Consider the following 25,367-nt stretch of genomic DNA (forward strand, 5'->3'; position numbering starts at 1 on the left):
GAAAGCTCAAAAAGAATATGGGAACCAGGCACAAGGCATAGCAGTGTAAGAGTTCTCATTTAGTACTCTCCCTCACACTCTTCTGCCAAATACAATTGCATAAAATCTGAGAATATGCAAAGTGAAAGAAAAAAAAATCCCATAAACCTTAACACACAAGAAGATAGAAACAGTTGTCTAAGGAAATATCTTACTTGATAACCTGTTGAAAAATATTTATATCATGTTCAAAGATTAATGACTTAATGAGACCATCTGAACACTGGAAAAGCATTACTAAACAAACTCTCTTCAGGGACTAACTCTTTCTTTACAAAGCAGCATCCTGACTACTCAGCCTACATATCAACTATACTCCTCCCTTTGCCCACGTCTCTACCAACCCCTCTCCCCAAGGCATATTTATTTAAATTTCCTTTCATTGTAGTAACTCCATATGAGAAATCTAATTTTCATCCCTTTCCAAAGAGGAAAGAACTCGTAAAATCTAATTCTTGTGTTTAGACCAGTAATGAAGGACACATTGCAAAATTGCATTAAAATCTAGCAAAGCCAGAATTTGATTGCATTTTATGTTGGCAAGGATTCTGTCTGTTTCAGTACATCCAGATATTTACTACACCTGCTTGGGATGCATTCATAAAAGGTTGTTTTCTACTGCATATTCTAGCCAGTAGATGATAAATCAAAAAAGACCTGCTGGATCACAGAAATCCATCCCAGTGTGCCCTAAGAAAGTAACTCTAGATAGTACTCTCTTCAAAGTAGAAAAATTAAAACCATCACTGTTGGAGGTTCCTTATTTGTCAGACAGGCAAAACACTACCCACAATGCTGATTCATATGGTATTATCACACTGCAGTGCACAGGAAGTTCCACAGGAAGACCACAAAAGCTGACAAGTGTCCAAAAAGGGACAGATAGGCAGAAACATACCAGGAAGAACTTACACACCATACTGGAATCAGGAAACAACAAAGCTAGTGAGTGAGCCAGCTATAGCTCCTACCAATCATTAATCCTCAAAAAACTACTTCTTGAAAAGGTACACTTTTTTTCTGAAAGACATGAGGGAAATTTGAGTAGTTTTCCACAGCAAGGAGCTGCTATTTAAAACATTTTGCAATGCAGTGACAGAGTACACCACTATAGCGACAGCAGCCAATGCAAGTCATTGCTTATCACACAAGAAGGGCATGAGCTACAGGGCTTTACTGTCATGCTCCTCTCTGTTTAGGATGGTTTTGTTTATAAAAGCTGCCCCAGAAAAAGAACTTTTTTTAAAACAGGGCCTTTCACAATGAGTCTAATAATAATGTCACACAATTTCTTTTCCCTATCAGAAGTACTAGAATATCCCACAGTTGAAATTAAAAATTTCCGCAACTCAGCTTGGAAAAATGCTGACTGGTGTTAAGACATTTTTCATAGGACAGGATTTTCAAGAAGTGAACTATACACAACACAGTATCATTATGAAAATTCTGAAAAGAGCTTCAAAAATAACAAGTCTGCAAAAAGACGTATCGCCTCAACATCACAGAAGCATCCTTAGAACCTTCCTGACCACACTTTAAATACCACCTGGATGGTCTGTGTTCTCCTTCAGGAAAGCTTCAGTTATCTCAGTGTGCAAGCTCCTCTGCAGCCTCTGAGGAGATGTGTCCATACAAGCATTACTCAATCTTTTCATACACAGTCTTAAACACCTTCCCTTATGAGCAAGCTTGAATCAGATATAAGCAACTCCAACTTTCTTCAATAAAAATCCATTTTATACTGCAAATGTAACTGTAGATACACGTCCTAGACATATTTTCATGTGTTTTACTGATGCCTCAGTTCAACACCAACAGCTCCTCCATGGCTCATTATCAAAGTGCCACTTAACTTGTTTTACTGCAAGAGTTTTTAAAAGCTCCTTGCAAAGTGGCAAGAGGTTGGAAAAAATTCCATCTTTTTCAAAACAAAGACTAAGTTTTAAGGTTATTTTCTCCCCCAAATTCCTACTATGCAGCTAAATTAAAATATCTATACATTATTTTTGAAAAATGCCACTACATTTCATTTTCTCCTGTGCCTTTCTTATTTGTAGACTATTGGCTACAGCAGAACTTACAGTATCTGATATGTTTTTGTACTGTTTTGAATGGCTTAATTTTCAGTTGTTCATCATAACCCTTTCACCTTTTCAAAGATCAAAGATCAAAGTATATAAGTGTGACAGAGAAAGTAAAAGAAAGAAAAAAAGGAAAAAATAACTAAAGCAAATCTATTAAGTTCTAGGGTTATATTTCAGCTTTAAAGAAATTCCTTTCCAATCCAGACTTTGAATAAAAGCAGCTTTAAAAAATGCAAAGGGTCAAAGGAATATTAAAAACATATATTAGAAGTGTTTCAAAAATATTCTGTGCCAAAATCAGCTTTACTCAATTGCATGGCTTTACGATTGAGGGTAAAACTTATTAGTACACTGTATCTACGAATTGGCTTAGAAGATTAACAACTAAACAGTAAGCCAAATTTTTAACACTGGCTAGAAGGTCATATTAAGAAAAATGCTAAGTTATCATCAGAAACAACTTTAACTACTACTTTAATCGTCTCAGCTTTTCCATAGTATCATTTGTCTCAGAAACTCATACGTATCTCAAGACTAATGAGGAGAGACATGACAGTTAGAGAAATGTTAGAAAGCAGCTCTTCGTAATTCCCTACAACCCAACATTTAGCTTTTCCTGTAATATTTGAAACTGTTCAGAGAAGTGCCTTGCTCATAATAAATTTCTTTCTTACCTAGCTAGTAATTTAGGTCCACCATAGCAATCTAAACATTAAACAATCTACAGTCAAGAGCTCTACACTTTCTTGACAAAGATGAAGCACACAACCATAGCCTTGTGATTGTCTGTTTGTTATGTAACTGTTAGGAAAAAATTAAAATGTAACATGACTAATGTCATGCTTTGATTTTCCTCTGCCAACCTACTCTTCCAGAAGCAAAACCCTGGATTCTTGTCTCATTACTCACCTTTATGCAATCACCCAAAGTGAATACAAAATCTAAGAGTGGAGCTACACGGGCCCATACCCTAAAAACAGGTAGGCATGTGATTGGATTGATGAAGTGTAAATGTGTAATCACCTCTTCATGTGCAGACTTTAATCCTAATTTAACCAGGGAGAAAAAAAAAGCAAAATAATCTTTCAGAAAAAGTAGAGGTCAATGTGAATACTTTTACTAGGCAATACATCCAACAACACAAAACAAATTAAACTTCAGAAACATAAAGGGGGTTGGGGGGAGGAAAGAGGGAAGGGTGGGCTGTGTTTTGATTTTTTTGTGGATTTTTTTATCTACTCTTTTGTCAAGCCAAGGCTGAATTTTAAAAACCAGCTTGCAGGTTTTTACCTAATTTTTACCATAAAGGAAGAGCACACTGAACAAGGGACTAACAAAATCTGGAGAAATAGATTGTCCATTTAATCTGAAGAACTATTAATTGATTGCAATAAACCTTATTTCAAGCATCTTGTGTGTTACTAGGAATTACAATGAAGAAACAAGTAACTTTTAGTCATTCTACATAATAAAATCAGAACACCACAGGATCTGAATTCCCCCAAAAAAGCTTATTGTGAGAAAGAAATATTCTTATAAATTTTCAGAGGAAAATATGACAAAAATACTTCCATCTGAAATTAATTTAGAGGTATTAGACAAGCTTAGCCTATCTCCTGTAGAAAACTGAGGAGGTGCCAGAAAGAATGGCAAAGAATGAGAAAACCAAATGACTGACAGGAGACTGATAAAAAGATGAGAAAGGCAGCTGAGGAGAGGCTGCTATCTATTTAAGATCAGTGAAATCCTGACAAAGCTTCCTTACTACGCCCTCAGGAAGAAACTGCTTGTGGCTTTATTGGAAACCCCGAAGTTCATGGATCAATATCCCCATGGGAGGAAACACAGCTACCAGGGAAATGGGCTTTCCCTCATATTACGGCTTCCAGTGAAAAAAAAGTAAGCTGTCTTCAGTTCCTTTCTCTGAATACATGTAGTTCAATGACCACGGTATTTTAAATCTTCTATACACTCTTGCACATTATCTGACTGCAGCTATCCACTTCTTGCTAAAGTAATGCCTATGGAGCCTCCTGGTCTTAGAAGCATTTAACTCTTCTGCAAGACTTGTTATTTATTGGGTAATTTTACTTTTTGGTTTTGAGTGCTTGGAGAAACACCTCAGAGAACCTAAATACTAACCAAGCACTAAACATTGTTAAATACTAAACAAGAACCACACAGGTTTCTCCATCTGCTTGAGGAGTCATTTGATTATATCCATTCTAAAGCACTAAGAATTTTATGTCACTATCCCAAGAACATAATTCTTGCTTTTTTGTTAAATAAAACCCCCCTCTAAAGACTTTCCTCCCAGTTTGCACACTACTGCTCTAGATTCAGTCCTTCACACCCTGTTTCAGGTGAGGTGTCTGCAGTAAGTCCTTTCCTCCAAACTATGTTTGTTCAACACCAAATTTTGCCATGGGATTTCACCACTTAACATTCAGAAATGTTTACTGAAGACAAAAACTTATGCAATGTCATTCCATTCCTGCTCCTATTGTCCCACTTCTGCCTGTAATTTTATTAGCTCTCTCCAGTGGATCTGTCTGACATGGAAAAAACCAAGCTAACAAAAGAATTATGGACTTGAAGATAATGCTAATAAGATTTTGAACTTTGAAAGCATTTCCGATATCTGCTCATTTTGACTGCAAAACATTTCCCAAGGGAAACAGGCACAAATACAGACAAAAATTAATCAGAAAACACTCTTAAAAACTTAACAGCAAATGTCTACCACAAAACTTGCTTTTATGTTTCCAGCTTCTTGAAAAACTTTCCTGCAGCCTGTTCTTGAAGACTACAGCGACTCACATTAGTTTTAGTGTTATGAATATTTAAGAAGTCTCACAGGAAATTATGGGAATGGGATTCAAGTAAGGTTTCCTGCCTGTTTATCACCATGGAGTGACGCCTTCCTGATACTGTCTGCTGGAACAGAGTAACAATGTTTCTGTTGAAAGTTACATTAAAATGGAAAAGTATAGGACAACCATAGTATTTGGTGTTTACTATAGTAGTAGATGCATTTGTCTAAAAATACAAACTACAAAAAGCATATGCCTGTATTTTTTTTAATATACATTTGAACAGCTGTGGTTGCTTGAGTTAGTTTGTACAAACAAAACTTTGCAAAAGACAGGCAATTTTCAGAATTGCTTCTGAACATATACTCTAAAAACTAATACTTTCCCTTATTTCATAAAATACTTCTTACCCTAAAATTCAAAAGCCATACAACAACTTCTAGTTGAAAAAGAATTAATGGAAGCACAGTAAAATTTACTCAAAGGGAAACTAAAAAAGTCTATAAGAAACTATTTCCCATGACAGACAAATTCCTAAAAGTGAGGATCACACTCACCCATTATCTTAAACCTCAGAAGAGCTCACATTCAGAAGTTTAAACAAATAAAAATTAATGTCTTTCATGATATAATGCTATACCATCAGTACCAAGATATTAGCTTCTAAACACAATTATATTTCTCAATATAATATATTGAGAGCCAATATAATAATATTGGCTTTACTCTGATAATAAATCTTTCAAAACAGTCTAGGTTATTATAATATAGGACAATGCATCTCACTCTCTGCCTGTTTAGTTACATTTGTGACTATGAAGACAAATATAATCTCACAAGAACTGACCTGTGAAATTTAGAACTCACCTATGGCTATGCTGATTATACTGAAATAGTCCAATGTAAATGCTGTGATGCTGTACACCACACAAAGAAAACAGCTGCCTACTTAACTGACTGCTAAGGACATTTCAAATTCCAGCAGCATTCAGAGATTCAAAATACTCCAAATTCAATAAATCACAGTTAAAGGTATGAAAATTGGTGCAGTAAGAGAAAACCATTTATACTGTAGCCCCAAAGTCTATTGCAGAGCATGAAGAACTTGACTCAAAAAAAGGGGAATTTTTTCTTCAGGCCCAACCACATCAATACCAACTTGACCTGCAATTTTCTAAACTACAGTGTACAACAGCTACTGTGCTAAAAATATTCTTTTACTCAAACTTCAAGATATTCTCTCCAGAGATGAGATTTCCTGATAGGAGATTCAAATTAATAGGAATTTGAATTTCCTGTGTTTTCCCTTCCTGTGTTTTCTAGATTGCTAGACTAATGAGTATGTCTTCAACAGCCTGTAAATAAATGAAGGAGCAGATTTATTTGTTGACTGGTATTCAGTGCTTTGAAGTGAAGTGACCTTGTATACAAAGACAAAGCGTAGTAGACCATAATCATGTCTATTTAGGCACAATGCTGTAGCACATTTGGTTTTTCCTACATTCCTGAAGGAATTTGTACAGGAATTGCCTTGAGAGCCTGGTAACTGGTGACTTTTATTTTAGTCTGCAAGTAGCTCTATTAGAAACTGATGGAATGCTTGTGAAGTAGCTGAGCAGAGATGCCTACTTTAAGCAAAGTAATTTTTATGTAGAGAAAGTGAACAGCTCTGGCCATGTGTATACAGGTATGGCAAACCTACCTGACTCACTCAGCCATATAAACACAGTAGAAAAAGTCAGCACATCTAAAAAATAATTACAGAACCCATACTCTGTAATATAATACAATGAAAAAGGAATCCTAATCTATCATTAGGATTTCCAGATATTAAGGCTAAGTGACAGTCAACACCAGTTTTGAAGAAAAAATGTGCTTTACAATCAACTAACTTTTCAGGCCAGTATGTTTCATGCTTTGCACACAGCAAAAACATGGAGCCAAAAGACTGAAATGAAAATGAAAACACAGTTTTAAAACTAATTAGACATTTGATTGTGATTTATGAAGGATGATGGGAAAACAGACAGCACCAGCAGACAGCTAGACTATGAAATTTAACAGTCAGGAGTCTCACTAAATACAAATTTTTCAATCTTTTCCACGTGCATGAAAAACCCCACCCACCATTAAAGAAGGTTAACAATATTGATTCTGACAGATGGGATCCTCCTGACTTCCTACTGCATCAAGTTACCCTCCTGCAAGACTCTTGTTATTGCAACATTACATCACCAAAAAATGATGATCATATGTGATGACTTCAGGAAATACAAATGAAAAAACAACTCATCATTAGCCTGCTAATAAGCTTTATCTTCCCTACTTATAAATCAGCTGTTGTAAAACACATACAGCAGTTCAGTTCTAAAAATTAAACTTCATATATTTAGACACAAAAGGTTCTATTATTAACCCAAGTTTATCTCATTTTCTCTTTCCCAGTTAATGGATGCTTTTTTAAATTGTAAATGTTGCTGCTCTTTGATATTTTCTATTAATGAAAAAAAATAGAATAAAAGAACTTTTGAGTAATTTATCAAAGAAAATACTACTTTTATTCAGGACTTCTAGATAATCATTAAATATTCTTTCACAAGATGGAAAGAAAGGTGAGCCATCCACTTTTTCATGGATCTTAAATTCTCCTTTTGACAAAGTTACTGATAATGGATCAACAGTAAAAGTACAAAAAAGTTCTCAGGGAACTTATCAAACAGTGCCTGCTTGAGCAGGGAGAGATTGGACCAGATTATGCACAGTGGTCCCTTCCAATCTGACCTGTTCTGTGACTTCGTGACGTTGGGAGATATAGACATGTAATTCTGTGGCTTACCATATATTTTAAATAAATAGCAAGCATTTCATTCCTAGTCACAGACTGAGACAAACTACTGTAGTTACCATACTATTAAATCTGACTATTAAAAAAGAAATGTTAAAACTGTTAGAAAATGTTAAAAGGTAGTTAGAGATGAACCTTAGAAACACTTTCAATGTATTTTGTCCTTTTAAACTGCAGTAATAGCATCAATCTCAGAAGACTGACTGTTTTAAGGTCTTGTGCAGAAAATTTTAATTTAACAATCTATTCACACACAAATAGATATCTTCACCTATTTGTCTAATAATTTGAATTTTTTCCACTTGTAATGCAACAGCAATCCTTAAGCAGTACATCACAAGAATGGTTTAACTGTGCTCTCATAGCAAAGAACAAGAGTTAGTGAAGTCAAATGGCAGCCTGTCATTACACCTCTGTTCTGTGACAATGCCCCCCAGGCATCTTAAGAGAGATCTCTTGTTCAAAATCATATTTGTGTTGTAAAAGTAGACAAAAAGGCAGGACAGGAAATGCCCTTTTCTTCGGAGCTTTCAGTATCACTTCTCTGATGTGTCATTTTTCTGAGACCTTCAGTACATTTCCGAAAATAAAAAAGAGGAAAAACTTCAGCTACAGAAATAAACATAAATCTCACCTTGTTATTTTCACACTTGTATGGGATTTTGAGGGTATCCATGGCCTTGATCATGGCCTGCATTGCTGTAAATATATTCTGGTACACCAGTTTTGTAAAGCCCCTTTTGTCTTCATCAGAGTAACCTGATCCATGAATGATTCTCATCTGCTTGATAAATGTGCTTTTGCCACTCTCTCCTGTGCCTGCAAGACAAATAAGAAGGATATGCTTTACCCAGTGAACACAAACGCGACTTTTCTTGCACAATGCTAACAGCTTGCTTACTGCAGAGCTTAACAGGGTCAAGTGGTGCTTGGAAGGTAGCTACAAGGACCAGTTCAAGGTCAAACAGCAACATCAGTAGCTACTGAAGAACTGAATTAAAATTTGCACTTTGATTTAACAACTAAACTAATGAGCAAAATGGTACTCCAAAATATGTATATTATATATGACTTGGTATTTGAAAATATTTTGTTCTTAAAGATGTAACTGTACAAAACTCTAACTTCATGAGACATTTCATCACAAAAGTTCTGAAAGGAAGAAAAACAATCTTCCTAAGCTAACTCTCAGGACATTACAGTAATCTAGTATTACAAGCAACAGATACATGTGTTTTGATTTTTTGGTTTTTCTTTTCAGGGGTGTTGGTTTGTTTGGGTTTTCAGTTTCATTGTATTTGCTTGTTTGGTTTTTAATTTGTATGTTTGAGGGGGTATGGTTGGGTTGCAGCTTTTTTTTGGTTTTAAGCTAGTATTGGAACAATCAGAGCCCAACAAACCTCAATCTCAGAACCATATGAAATCACTGTTAATTAAAATTTGATTCATATTTATCAATAAGCAGTCATTCCTTCCACTAAATCTTTTTCATGTCTTTTTATACTTAGTACTAAAAGTAATTTATTGATGAAATATGACTATTTGTTAACTTAAAGTTAAGATCTCTGTTGGAAACTTCACAAAGATTACAACACACAACATTTTTCCTTTTCTCCAATTCAACAAGCTCATCTATGACTACAAGAGCTTATCTATATTATCCCTGTGTTTGCTTAAGAGGAGGAGTTGAACCTGCACAGCTACATAAGCCCTGTGTTCACCCAGCTGCTCAGCTCTGCAGAAAACAAAATGCATTGCTCAGTGCTGTGGTTTTCAGACTTTCAGCATCGTCTTTATTTTAATCATTTCTGTAAAGCTTTCATGCCTTGTGCCCTAATACTCATGTCCAGAACAAAGGTAACTTTATAGGCCTGTTAGATAATGTTTTTGGTGTCTTCTCAAAAAAGTGTGTTTCACAGCAGTAGAGTTTATAGGAGTAACCCTTAACTATTTCTGAGATAGCACACACTGCAAAATCTAAGCCTCCAAAATCTTCTGCCCTTACCACAAGCATAATTTTGAAACCATCACTCCAATTTCCTGCACACATATAACAAACTTCTAATGCAGGTTTTCTTTACGCACGCATTCCCAGAAAATCAAACATGATGTTACCTACTACAGAATCAGAATGGTTTGAGTTAGAAAGGACCTTAGAGATCATCTAATCACAAGACTCCCTTGCCATAAGCAGGGACATCTTCCATTAGACCAGTTTACTCAGACCCCATCTAACTTAGCCTTGAATACTGCCAGGAATAGGGCATCAACAGGTTCTCTGAGCAACCTGTGCCAGTGCCCTACCACCTTCACATGTAAAGAATTTCTTCCAGTATCTCATGTAAATCTACTCTCTTTAAGTTTAAAGCCATTTCTCCTTCTCCAATCACTACATGCCCTCATAAAAGTCCCTCTCCAGCTTTCTTGTAGGCTCCATTTAGGTAACAAAAGGCTGCTAGATCATCTCCCTAGACATCAAGACACTGACTGGTATCAACTTGTGCCTTTTACAGCCTCAACCATTCATTACAGAACAAGCTAAAAAATACATCATGGCAATACAGTCTAAAAATTTTGCCATTTACCATAATAAACAAAAACAACATTGCGTAACCGCATGAACAGGACCCCTGAGTGGGCCTGTTTCACAGGATGAAAAGAAAACCCGAAATTACATAAGAAAAAAAATCTACATATTCTTCTGAGAGGATATGAATGCCTTATGGGCTCTGTTAGCCACTGCTTCTGCTACCATCATTCTACTTATACCTCCGGTGGATACAAGACAAGAGCAAAGGTGAAACAGCAGGGCAGTGGATCATAAGAATGGACCAATGGGGGATAAAACTATACTGAGACCAGTTTTCTGCTGGCTACCACAGCACCTTTACATTGGTCAAGACAGTTCTCTGAAGCCAGTTATACAGTATCATCTCATCTGTCAGAAGACTGCTGAGGCCACACAATGTACCTAAAACTCAATCATAATCAGAATACCACCGCCACAGACCCTCATCTTTTAAAAAACATTACTTTCAACCTTTCCCTCCCCATCCTCTCTCCAGTCCTAATATAACTCCTTGTGTAGTACTTAGGTGAGAATTGAATATTGTGACAGAGTAAAACCCCACATTCTTGACTCAAGCGCACAGCTTGGTTCGTCATCTGACTTCTAAACTTCTTTTCAGATAAAATCAACCTAACGAATGAAAAAAGATTAACTGTCGTCTAAAAATAATAAAGAAATGTCTGTAATAGTGATGGACTCTTCAATCATGGCATAGAGAATTATCAAAATTTTTAAGAGCTTAGCACCTTAAAAACTGAAAGTTTCTGAAAACCTCTTTGGTTTTTTTTCTTGAATGTTAGTAACTACAACAATTACTGTATCATCAAGAATTTTATAAGCAGAGATCTGAAAGTACTTCCAGCAGTATTACATCCACAAGCAGAATCAGGAAAGAATCCAGATTGCTTAAATGCAGAGTAGATCCTTATGCATGCACTTGCACCCAGATAAATACTTATCACGTACAATTTATTTCTCCTGGCACACTTCCTGCAAAAATCAAGATACAGAATGTTGAAATACAACATTTTCTGCTCTGCAAAACTTACGGAAAACCTTTAAACATAGGTGACAATGCAGCTACTGGCAGAGAGGTTTCAGAACTTGTGGTGACTGACAAAGAAACACAGGAGACTAATTTAAAAGAAAAACAACTGCTGAAGCCTAGAATGACAAGCCTTTCCTTTGTATGGTTGTCCTGTATTTGTTTTTGCTTTCTCTGCATTGCAGCTTTCAAAAAATCTTAGGTATAGTATCTTCAGATCAAATACAAGGCTGCTTTTTAACTAAAACAACAAACATACCATTCTCTAAGCAAAATTCACACTGACATCTCTTAAACAGAAAGACTGCTAAACTACACCTGATAGTGTTTTTTTCCCCAAGTTCGACCTATGAAAGGGCAAAAAACCCCTGCTATTTTACTGTTTGAAATTTTATATTAAATTAGAGAGAAGAGGACATTCTTAACATGGAAGGAAGGAGAACGCCATTGAAATCCACTACCCTGTTAGTCACTGTACACACACACTTATTAGGAACTGTCAAAACAACACTGTGTACATTTGCAGAAAACTGGCTTTCATCTTGGAGCATAGATGCAGAAAGAAAGCCTACAAGTACCTGGAGAGTGAAGATTCATGGGTAAGGGTGAAATCAACATCCTACACAGATGAGCAGAACCATACCATAACCAAACTATACAGTTTCATCAAACTGTACTCAGACAAAGCAGTCGGTTGTACATTGCCTCATAGATTTACAGAAAACGGGAGCAATAAACCTCATCAGATACTAAGCCGCAGAGTAATTCCTAGGATGAGTAAGAGCTAAAACAGTAATAGAGAGGCAATGCATGAAAAGAAAAATACTTGATTTCACTTAAAGTTGTACTTCACTTGGAAGAAAGTTTAATGTCCTCTATGTTACCACTAATTCAGCGTTAGAGAAAACAAAAAATATGGTTTGGTCTGTTGCTGCTCTAGCAGTGGAATGCAGTGGGATCACATTTCCACTGAAACCAAGTATGGGTAAATGAAAACATGAAACTGTGCAGAATTCAGGCCTTGGATCAGCTTGGCTTTGTAGGTGACAAATCAGTTAAAATGTAGTATGGAATGCATGAAGATCCTCCTGGGAACTGAGGCAGAGAAGCCAGTCTGTCCCACCACTCGGAAGAGCAGCTTTCAGGCTCACAGCTGGAGGCCGCTGCTGGGAGGGATATTCAGTTGGTAAGACTGTAGCAAAACTCCCTGAGGTAGAAATGAAATTCCCCACCTCACCCTGCAACATGTATCTGTCCAAGCTCTGGGGCGGAACTAGAGTATCACTTCTCCATCAAAAGAAGGCAGCAAGGCTAGTGAAAGGAGGAGTCCCCCATACAAACAGCTCGGTCCACCTGACGTGGTCATGCGCCCAGGCAGCCTGTGCTCTCACCCTGACATCATATGAAGAGATCCTTGGCCATCCTGTGGCAACCTCTGTCAACAGTTGCCACAAATGAGTTGACCTGCTTCAAGCTGGTACAGCTACTGATCAGGCAGTCCTTTTTAAGTGAAGACTGCTAGTACTCTATGAACTTTTTTCTCTATTTCTTAAAAAGTATTACCTCAATGACACTGTATCACTGTATCATGCCTCTTGAAAGATACACAAGTACCAACCTACACCAACAACCAATTTATACTACTACAAGTTAATAACTGAAACTGACCATTTTCACCTTGGTCATAGAAATACCAAAGAATTTCAGTGACAACTCATCCAGGGACGTAAACAGAATTCTTGTAAGGAATTACCAGTGCTGATAATGGATACAGTAGGTATATTAATATTTTTCACAAAATGAAAAGTAGAACCATTATATCTTCCTTGTATGATTATCCAACTTATTAACTGACATTAAGAGATTAAACCTCACAAGAGTTGCTTGATGCTAGGAAACATTTCAATGGCATTTCATTTAGAGTTACAGAAAAGCCTATGAAACAGGAAAACATCTCAAATTTCAGTCAAAAAAAAAAAAAGCCAGAAAGAGAACTAAGGTTTCCTGAAGTCTGTTTCTATATCAATAGCACAATGTTTTGCAGTTACATTAAAAACTGAACAGAATAACTACAAAAAGCCAAAAAGGTGAGAATCCCAGTGATGGCATTTTGAGACTTAACAGCACACAGGTTTGACGTTAAGAACCACTTAGAAAAAATGGGAGAGGGGTACATATTATTCTATTGCCAAGTGTTTGCTCCACTGACAGAATATCTTTAATTTAAAATCACTACACAATCTTCTTACTTGTTTTGCTTAAAAGGCACATTTGCATATTCCACTTGCTTTTTAAAAAAGAGTAAGCATATAATCATTCCACTATTCACTGAATTATCTCCTCTGTATCATTTTCATTATTAATAAACATTTCATTAAGATTACTGTCAATATTCTACACAATATTATTTCATGAATTACTAATGGAACAACAAAAAAGAGCAAGGTGAGAAAATTTATTCCAAAAAAGGATGGATAGAATTTTATGAAGTAGCCCATTAAGTACATAATTACTTCAAATAAGGAATATGAAACATCTAAATTCATGTAGAGCAATTTGTTTCAAGAATAATCTTGAATGTCTTAAATATTTATGAAAAACTAAGCAAATGTTATCCATTAAAATATTACTAAGTTGTTCCATCATTTTCTTACCTAGGTGATTGAAATTGTATTGACCATCTTCCTTAGAAAGGGAAAAGAATACCTGCCATTATGTGGACAGCTAGTTTGAGTGCTTTCTACAGAAGAAAAATCCTCTTACAAATTTGATCTGGTTGTTTTTGAGACTGTAATAAAGTTAGTCATTCTAGTGCAGCCACAAACTTAGAGAAACAAAATACCCATCCTCATTGTACAAGTGACGCACTCAAAATAGTTCAAGTGACTACTACAATAAAGCCTAAGACAGATACTGAATTACTGAAGGAAATGGAAGATAGAATTGAAACATAAAATTCAGCTGATGTTCTGTAGCTTCTTAACTAATGTTAATTCAAGCTTTTGTGAACCAGAACCTCCAACTCTTTTACAGGAAATGCAGTTAATCAAATACAGCTTTGTGCCACATAATCAAAATTACACAGCAAAACTACACTACTATTATGCAGCCAAAAGTCAGCATTCTCTTCTCCACACCTTCAATTCAGAAAAAACCCAAACCTACCCATCCAACCAAAAAAACCCAAACCAGCAAGACCCCCCCCCACCAAAATCAGACAAATCAACAACAAAAAATACCACCAACACCTAAGCCCCCACCCAACAAAACACAACCTCATCCTTATATTTTATAGCTACAAACAGATAATTGTCACCATTTTAGAGGTATCTTATTATGGTTCAGGTGTAATTCAGAAGCAAGTATGCAAGAGAAGAGATAAACTAGGTGCCTTCACAGAGGTCAAGTAATTCCTCAAGAATTTGCACAGCTTTGTAAATGGGTTCAAAGCAGGACAGGATCCCACCTTGTGTGACCTTCTCCTCCCTTCTCTTGAAAGGATCCCTCTGATAAACCACAGATTCCCTAAAGAGAATCAACTCTTTCCAGTCTGTGCTTATTTTCCATTTTATACAGTTTGGAGCAGCTTCGACAAATTCTGCCTAAAGAACTCTCTGTGCAGAAAAAGCATCACAAATCAAATTTCAACCTCAAAAATATTTTCTTGATGCTACTCACAACTCAACTGAACAGCAAACTGTTTAAAGTCAGTCTGTTGGCTGCTGCTCTTTGATGGAAATGTTACAAACAAAACCAGAAGCAAACATCAGCATTCATAAAAGCAGGTATCATACAAACTCTTACCTTCCTAGCACAGAGGAAAGGCAAAATCGGTGTTTGCAAACATGTGTGATTAATTTCAAATGAATGTTTATATGAGGGTGTTGGAAAGCAGACTCCAGTAGATTCCAAGGTACAAGCAAATCAAGATTATCATTTATTATCTTCTTTGAGATCAGTACAATACACAATTATTCATAAATCAACATGTATGTTTTCTGTAATGTATTTATTAAAATGGTAATAATACGCTGAGCACCATCTGATTTTCTGTGAAAACTAGTTTAACTACTAATTTGATAGAGACAGGGTTTAGGGTTTAAACCTTTTATGTTTCCTTCATATTACACCTACAGTTCATCACCTCTACACCTAAGCTGGACTAAAAATGATGGAGGCTGAGAGAGGCCGTACAACACTACGTCCTGCAGGTCTCCAGGAGTATTCTCCAGGAATTTCAGTATGAGATTAAAATTCTCCTGCGTTCCAAGAAAAGTCTTGAGTTAGCTCTTTTATTAAGGAAGATACATAAAATTTATTTAATTAATAATTAAATCTTTCAAATTTCTTTCACATTCTGTTAGTCGGAGGGATTATGAACAGGCAAACACAACTCTGATTCCTACCAACTCTGAGAGACTCTGTTTCAGGAACAGTATAAATCACTATGATTAATCAAAAGCAAGGATAAATACATAAATACTGGTAGCATTCTAAACTGCAATAGTTTTCCCTTAGTTTTATTATGGAAGGTAAATATCTTAACTACTTCAAACCCTATGTCTTCAGAAAAAGTGGTCTTCATGTCTAAGATAATGCAACAGAGTTTGGCCATCTGTGTTTCCCTCATGCCAAGGGCTACCATTCTTCCACCATACAGAAAACTGCAAAAGGTGAATATTTCTCTACTGGTATGTTCTATCTGGAAACATAATTATCATGTACAAGAACATATCAACAAAACAACAGCTGTATTTATCAAACACACAAAGCCCTATAGTTTGCATGTTCTGCTTTCGTAAGGTATAGCTAGAAATTCTGTGACCTGTTCTCTAATCTGTGCTTTAAAGAAGTACTGTAGTACTCAGAGTATATTAGATGTGCATTTGCATCCATCTGAAATACCAATATAAAACAGTATATTATGTAATTTGTTTAACACTATGTTATGCTAACAATATGTTAGGACAACTAGGACAACCAAGACCAAAAACATGAAAACACCCTTTCCAAAGGTTTTTTTTTAAAAATAATATTTACTCTATTCTATGCCTGTGAGCTCTATTTTGAAAGCCTGATATAAACTTTTGACCTACCCTTCATACAAAAAGGCTCCATCCCAGAGCTGAAAGTACACAGTGCAGCATTTCTTTCTTACAAGTGGAAATGCATACAAGTAAATTGCTTTGCTATAACAAAACTAGTATAAATATAAATTTACTGAAAACAAGTCATATGAATAATAGCATATTTGCTATGATCCAATACTTAGGTCAAGTAACACTGCTGATGGCAAATCTTATTATCTGAAATCAGAAACTAAGAACAGCAACTGTTTTGTAACATTTTGGTACATTTTTTCTTCAAGAATGGTTGGCCACTGCTTCCAAAAATGATAGTCACCCCAGTTCCAAGCTTTAGTCTAGAGATCATGAAGCACTCCTTACAGAAGAAAACCACAAATGAATGAACAGAAAACCCCTTTGCTTTTCCACTTTTTTATATGTTCTTCATTCATGCCAAAGAAAGAACATTTTCATATGGATTGAGATGATTTAAAAGAAAGAAAGAAAAGCTAATCCTGCTGGTTCTTCTTACACATGAAGAGAAGAATATTTTTCCCACAAAGCTATTTGGGGTCTTTCTGTGTTAGATTATGTACTCCTGAGGAAGACATTTAAGCTGTTCTCTTGGTCTCCTCTGCTTCTGCTTTTTTGCTGCTCATGCTTCAGAGCTCTCAATGACCTCTGCGCTAGTATGATAACATGACAGCTGATGCTGAAGACCTCATTAGACAAGAGCCAGCTTACTGGTGTCACTATAAAACATACACTAGAAACATAAAGGAACTATGTATCAAATGTTGGTATGCGCATACCTGTCAGACAGCTTCCCTGGTCCATTCACAGGCGGTACTAGAGGAGAGACAGAGGTTTCTTTCAAGCCTCAAATATACCCCCAGCACTAAAATGATGAAGTAATTTTTTCTTTAGTTAAACTACAAACAAGTACAAACAAAGTGCAGGGTCTTGAAAGTACAGCCCTGAACTGACTGCAGTAAGAAATCAGCTGGGGTAATTAATAAGTTTTTTTAATAGTACACCTCACAAGTGTGTATTACACATTGTGTATCTTCCTGGTTTCCCCTGGAAACACATCTTGAGAGCATCATAAAGGAAATACTTAATGGTATAAGTGAAAGTTTTACGGCAAGTATCTCTAGCATTTACCCCTTTCTCTCATGCTACTGTGAAGGCGTTGCTCCTCCTTCCCCAGGGAGACTGAAGAGGTTGTGGTAACTGAAACCCACCCACACCCGGTTTCAGGCCCTCTCACTGAATGAGCGCCCACTTCACTCCACATGCCACCAACTCAGTTACTCCATCTGGGATATCACTGTCATTACAGCTGATCCCAGCATTAAACTGGAAGAAGGGTGGGGTGGGGGGAGCTCAGACCTTTTATAAGGAACAAAGAAACCTACTAACAGAAAACAGAATGGGCAGGCAGCTTCAGCAGGCATTGACTGCTGGGAGACCTAAGAAGGAGGTGAACTGGGGAGCACAAAGGCAAGTCCAGTGCAGAGACTGCTTCCAAATCAGGAGCTGTGAGTAGCCCTGGGAAGAACTTCTGCCATCCCCTACAAGGCAAAGCTCCTCCTGGCTGTCTTTCACCCCACTGACAAGGCCTTCGGAGCCCAGGGCTGTTCCTCTTGCCAGCCTCCTTCCATGTGCAAGTTTCTCAGAGGCTATTTAGCAGCCACTGGAAAGACTTCGTCCCCAGAAGACCTGTCCCTTACTACAGGCAGTGTTCCTTCATCTCTTCACCCCCAAGGTGCACACAGAGCCCAGCAAGGCTGACAACCATGATAAGAAGCTCTGGCACAGCAGCTATCCAAGTAAAAACATATGATTCGATTTTTATTTTCATCCCACAAATACTGTGAGAGGCTCAAATGTTGGGTTTGCGTTCTGCTTGTTCCTACATTCACAGTGTTGCTCCCAACTTCTACGTGTTCCTTGGTGCACACCGGCAGGGCTGTGCACATACACTGTGAAATCCAGGCAGGCTCCGAGGCCAAGCCCATTGTAAATCCACCCAGAGGAAAGCACAGTTCCAGATACTGTGGCACATTTCCTGCAGCTTATGGCAGACCATCCTTAACTTGAGAGTGTTTTTGAACTGCTACTTCCCCTGGAGAGTCACTAGTTTTTGAGTTTTTATGCTGTCTTCTCATATTTTATGTCTTCTGAGGTACTCCAAGAAGCCATACACTAATTAAGCAGCTCCTCCAAAATGAAGGTAGACCCCTTGTATACTTTTTCCTCCTACAAGGAGAGGGGACCTGGGCAAGTCAGCTCATTAGCTGGATAGGAGTGACAGAACTGCTATATTATTGTAGCTCTTACTTGAAACATTTCAAATCTAGGAAGTTTGGAATAATACTGAAAAAGTAAAGAATGTACAAATCACGTTTTAATCATGTTCCTTGCCTATTTGAATATAAATACCACCTATGCACATACTTTCATGTGCATACATACACACATAAAGTGATGGAGGCTCTAAAGACATAAATATACCACTGGCACTCTGAATTTAAGAAATCAGGTCAAGGGTAATATTAGCAAGGAACAATTTTATAATTAAAAAAATTATAATTAGATTCTCCACAAAAAATCCCTGCTTTTTGTTAAGAAAAAAAAAAGGTAAATCAAATAGCTAAGTTCTGAGAGGACATCCTTGCTAGCTTTACACATACACACTATATCATATAGCTATTTCCATGCTTAGTACATGACAAATGCAGTATTCTTTTCAGATGCTGCATTTGCTCAAGCAAATAGATGAAAAATCAAAATAAACTTTATGCTTGCCTAAAGTGACGGATGAAAACTACTACTGGGTCAGTAAGAACATGGACTGCCACAATCAGTAAGAACACGGACAAGCAGGCAGATTTTACGGTCAAAGTATCTGGTGCCATCATTTTGCATTTGCATTTTCAACAGCACAGTGTCCCAGCATGCATACTGCTTAAAGCATCGCTTTGGTATGGCTGAACTGTGTGACATTTCAATGTTCTGCTTCTCCAGCAGGGAAAGTCAGGTGGCACCACTCTGGAGTACCACAGCATCACAGAGAGAGCATTCATGGCTTGTGCCCCTTCAGACTGCCCTGACAGGGCCCAGCTCCCATGCCACTGCCCTGCTCAGCTGAGTAACTTCAGCAGCTCAAAGGAAGAGTTTCCAGTCACATCTCTGACATGCCAAAACAGACAGCTACACTACTCTTGTTCTCCTCAAGAGATCCTCCTTATAATAACCTTGTTGCTGAAGCTACATATTTATTTAGACCTGATTATATAATCTGATTATATACCAGATTATTACCTACTCTGAAAGTTTTTAGATTTTTTGTATTTTTATTCACTTTACACATGTACTATAACCAAAGACTGCATAGATTAATAAATAACTACTTTTTACTTATAAAGGTAATAAACCCCATAAGATAATAACATTCAGAACTCAGTTAAAATTTTGTCACAGGAAAGCATTGTTTTGCTGGATACTCTTACATTCTTAGAAGAAATCCCCAGAAATCCATTAACTAGATGGCATCTGAATTCAGTGAAACAACTATTGTTTTACTCAAACATCAGCTATTCTAGCCAATAGCATGTACCACCTACACATGGATATGTAACTTAGGAAATGTCACCTCCTTTCTCTCCTTGCGTTGCCTCATTGCTCTGACCTCTTCTGAAATTACATGTGGTTTTCTGTTTAAATAATTAAAATCCACATGCTGTTCATTTGCATTTAAGTAAGTTACTTGATTTATAAATCCTGGTTCATCTGAGAGAAAGTTCTAAATTCACTTAATATCCTCAGTAACTGGGCTTTCTATGGTGACAGGTTCTCGTTTTATGAACATTTATTGTAATTCTGGTTTTCACATGTTGTACTGCCATCTGGTTTCAAAAAAGATTACACTGAATACACTTCTAGCCACTTTCAGTGCTATGGCAAAAGATACTCAAGAGCATGATAACACTATGAATCTGTTCCTGTTCTTATTTAGTACACCAAAGCAGAAATAAATTTAACTGTCAGGGCAAAGAATTGTAACACAACTGCAGATCATACAGACACGAGGTGGCAGGGTGAAGAACTAGTTTCGATTCGCCATTATTTTTCTTTCTAGAGGAAACCTTTACTTCCAGGAAGTAAACATTTATTTAACACGTCATTCCTTTGAACAATAGTCAAATAAGAAGTATTTGAGTCCAAATCTTTATGTTTTAGGGTAATAAAATGCTATCCACCAAGTCAACATTCTTTTTTTTTTTTAATTACCAATTCAGTTCAACTAAAAAACCCCACAACAAAACAAGCAAGGGCAAATCCAGGTGTCACCACAAACCACAGATTTAACCATTCAAAGCTAAACAAGAACTTACAACAACCACAACGGAATGATGCTGAAAGGTGATTATATTTGGCACCTCCGTATTTACTTCTCCTTTTGCATCATTCTTTATATACCCTTAGAGTAACAATAAAAAACAAAACAAAACATCCCCCCCCAACTTCTTTTGGACTCACGCAGTCAATTTTGCAATTTTTTTAAAATACTTTTTTTGATAAAATGTACTCTTTGATCCCTTTTGTATAGGGCTGGACTGTATGAAAATCTATAATGAAAAATTCTGGGAAATCCAAGAAGATATTAAAAATGTTCTCTTTGTTATAAGGCTTGTTCTAGGAGAAAGAAAGGCAGGCAGAACGAAACAACATGCAATAGCTTACATGACTAGAAAATAGCCCACACCTTTCAGATATTCCTAAAAAATCCCCATGTCATAACACTCCTATTGCTCTAAACGCCTTGAATCTTGTGAAATAAAGTTGATTTTATGGAAAGTACAAATGCTGAAAACACTAAAAATTTTCAAAACAAAGAATAGAGACAGACACCATTTTTCTACACTAACATCACAATTTCTAACCAACTGTGTGGGGTCCTTCCACACAGCTTTCCCTACTGGTCTGCAAAATTTGCAAAATCACCACCAAGCACAAAGGTGCATGCCTTCACCCAAACCCTCCAGCAGCTGTCCAGTCTCATCCCGCAGGTTTCTGCACTGTGTGTGCCAGCAGAGGAGAGCTGTGTCTGGCCGAAACAATTTCTGCCTGGGACATGACAGTGGGAGCTGCCAGCCAGCTCTCCCCACTCAGGCACAGCCGGGCCTTTAGGGAGGGAGTACCAGGAAAGTGCCCTTCCTCCACCCCACTGACAAGACAGTTCCCTATAGAGGTCATGGTGCAGAATTTATTTCTGGAGAGTTTTAAGCTCCTTCCCCAGCCTTCAAGTACAAGCAACATAGAGCCATTTGGCTGCTGTCACACTGAGGAGCAAGAGGTGTGTAAAAAAGGACAAGGATGACACTTTCAGCACAGCAGCCAACCCTTAGTCCACGCTTCGCAGCACTTATTTTCAAGACAATGGGAAGCAGAAGACAATGTGATAACCAGGAAGTTCTGAACTATCCTTTTTTCCTCTGGTCATTTGTCAGGTTTTGGGATATTTTGCTGACTCTGTCTCATTTGTCAAGAAAGAGAGAGAAAGAGAGAGAGAAAGAGAGAGAGAGAAAGAGAGAGAGAGAAAGAGAGAGAGAGAAAGAGAGAGAGCCCAGCTGCTTCAGTTTGTGTCTTATCCTACAGATCCATCCACCACTGGAAGCCTTCGAGCACTAGTAAAAGGGTAACCACTGCACCCTCCCAGGCTGCTGAATTACACGAACACATCCAGTACAATCAACACCTCACACTAATTACCAATTATCTAAAACACTTAAAACACTTAAAAAGTGTTTACCACGAGGAAGTCAATTGTCCCTTTTAACATGATCTCCAAAATCATGTAAGCATTCTGACATTTATTAGACGAGGAAGGATGCTGGTCCTCTAATCTCTGCCACATGGGAACAAGTGTCATAAAAGACAATTGAAGTGTTTTGGGGATGGTCTTTATATTGTTGCAGTTCTGGGAAAATGTTATCTACCAAACTCTAGGTTTATCAACTCAGATAAAGCAATTTCGTTGAATAAAATATGCAGTTAAAGACTACCTTCTCACTATGGCTGACAAAGCATAAAGCTATGGAAATGTGTTTTAGACGACAGACCAGTGCATCCCAGATGCCCTGTGTTATTCCCTGATACAAAATCTAAGATGAATGCTTCTGCCCAGATAAATATGAATCTTTCTTGACTGTCATCAGAGACCACCTGTTTTGTTGGTCAAGTTTTCTTATGCCATCTTAACAGCTTTCTTTATTTCTAAAGATGAAGAAATAAAGGCTTCTGCGCACGTTTTCAACAACTAGCACTTCTGTGTAAGTATCATGTAACTTCACTTCAAACTGCCAAATTCTTTCTTTCCCCAACAAAAATTTGATAAGTCAGAAAATTCAGAGAGGGATTCCTACACTTTAATAAGAAATTTCCAAAGTATGAAAATAAGAAAAAGAGAAAGTTGAGTTGTGAGTGCAAAATTGTTCCTACAATCTGTTTGCAGCAGAAAACAAGAGAAAATGCACACTATTAGCATAAACATATGGATTTTTACACTATGCAGCTTACAGTCAATAACTAAACTTCAACTACCAGAACTTCAAATAAAAGAGCAAACCTTGTTGCAACTAAGAGGACTAAAGTTATGTTCAGGGTATTGGCAGGGGAAAACCCCTAAGCAACCTACGACCTCTCCCCAGTTTTGCAAGCATTATTTTCTTCTATATACTGACTCCTCTCATGTCAGTAGTAAAGAAAAACCAATCATTTTTCAAAGAAATTAAGTTACTGAAGAGTTTGGAAAAAGAAATTAAAGAAAGTAATAATGACCTCAGGAAAGGTTAATCATACACCTCCCCCGCTCTTTTTTCCTGCGATCCTTATTAAGGATTTTTTCTGCCATCCTTACTCTTTAAGTGGTCCCAACAGATTACTGCAAAGTATGGCCTTATTAATATGAATGAGGGTAAAAAACTCAGAGTAGACATAAAGTATACTGCATATCCATTTTAATAATTTTAGAAGTATTTTTGAAAAACAAGGAATAGGAATAAAGAATATCAAATGCTTTCCAAAATTCTCTGCCTATCACTTCATCAAAGTACCTAAAATGTTTCTTAAGATCAGAGAGAGTCTAAGAAGAGAGTTACCATGGTGTGACCAGTTACCATGTATTAGCTGCTCCACAGTGGTTTCTGCACGGCTAGTGCAGTTATGTGGAAATGTCAAGTGTTATCAAACTGATTTGTTATTCCTTTTTTCTTTCAGTAAATCTTGCTGCACTACACAGCTTTAAAGGTATTTAATGAGAAGATTAAATACCTTTAAACACTGTCCTAAAAAGTGACTTCACCTATATTATACCATATTAACAAATGAAGAAAAATGTATTTGAAGAATGATGTATATAACTTTATAGAAACGAATTCATTTTTAAACTGAAGTATCAGATGAAAGTAGAAGAAGACTTAAATTTTTACTAATTCTCTGATTCTGTTCTATTGCAGCTCTGCTGTTACAAGTTTATTATTAACCTGCTTTTTAACTTCTACTTGAGAAACAATTCTTTGGCAAGCTATTTCGTTATGCCACACAACTAGGCATACAGGTCATGATCCCATTCCTTCTCAACAAAGAGGTGAAACATATATTTACCTGAATGAGAACATTTCAGCACAGTGTGGTTGCAGCTGCTGTGTGTGATGTACCTGTCCTCTGAACAGTTCCTTATGCATGTGTTTATGTTACTGTTGTTAATTCTCATAACAAAAAAAAAGGCACTTATTCTATTCACAAAACAATCAAACATTGCCAGTTATTAATGACCTGTTTCTTAATTACTTTTAAAGGCTACTGGTACCTACAAGCACCAATTTCAGCACTATTTTTCTTGAGGCTTTTTGCCTTCCTATAAATCTCATCTGCATGCCAGATTTTAGTGAGACTTAGAAAAAAAATCCACATAGCATTTTTCTACATGAGCTATCCCTTTCAAATCAGTTACTAAAATGTTACCTTCGTTGTTGCTTTGCATACTTAAGATTTTTAAAACAAAATGCAGTATCAAGAATAATCTCAATGCAGAGAAGATGCTCCATTCTGACTACACCTCCACCCTGCCATTTGGATTTATTCACAACTCTGCTTACAGGCATTCCATGATCACACACATTCCTTTTTGACTCCATACTGTCCACAAGAAGTTGTATTAGGCTATCTTTAGTAAAAGATAGATACTGTGACAACAACCTGGGAAGAAGTAAGTGCAGATGCAAGGATTTGTACATTATACTGTGTATTGACTTCCAATAACCCAAAAACTTTTGCTCTCAAACAATACATGACTGCAGACAATCTAGTATTTGCCAAACTCTGGAAGGCATGTGAAATTTAAAATGAAAGTTTTACATCTTCAAAGCCCTAAATGCTGTGGCCTAAAGCCAAAATTAAGTACCTTAAATTCTTCTCTTCCCTTGCACAGGTATTTTCTGACTTACCAAGACTGAAATGCAACAATTTCTATTTCTGTAGAAGAACAATATACAACTTTATGTTGGAAGGCACTTATAGCACTGGGTTTCAGACTGCAAATAGTGAAAGCCACTGCATCACCAAGGTAACTTCCCAGGACAAGGAGACAGATCCTTTAAGTCAACTACTGACACATGGCTATTGATTCATATGCAATACTGTACATATTATTTAAGACTGTACTATCATGAACCAGTTATTAAACAAAAATATTGATTTGACTTTTGCAAGGAAGGATTGCTAACCTAATGCTACATGAATAGATGGATCTTTCCATATATTTTACCAGCAATTTCAGGTAAAATCTAATGCATCATATAATTACACTATGATTTGTTTGATTGAACTGATCATCTTTG

The 25,367-nt window shown here is 36.8% G+C and overlaps 1 protein-coding gene across 1 annotated transcript in view; it reads right to left on the bottom strand.

The window, feature by feature from the left end:
- Positions 1 to 25,367, bottom strand: part of LOC102071789 (guanine nucleotide-binding protein G(q) subunit alpha) — a 115,833-nt gene that overhangs the window by 67,675 nt on the left and 22,791 nt on the right. Inside the window, exon 2 of the mRNA XM_005492403.4 lies at positions 8,416 to 8,600. Within this exon, the coding sequence (XP_005492460.1) occupies positions 8,416 to 8,600 (185 nt within the window). The remainder of the gene's footprint in view (positions 1 to 8,415; positions 8,601 to 25,367) is intronic.

Source organism: Zonotrichia albicollis, chromosome Z (assembly GCF_047830755.1).
Source record: "Zonotrichia albicollis isolate bZonAlb1 chromosome Z, bZonAlb1.hap1, whole genome shotgun sequence".
Lineage (NCBI taxonomy): Eukaryota > Metazoa > Chordata > Aves > Passeriformes > Passerellidae > Zonotrichia > Zonotrichia albicollis.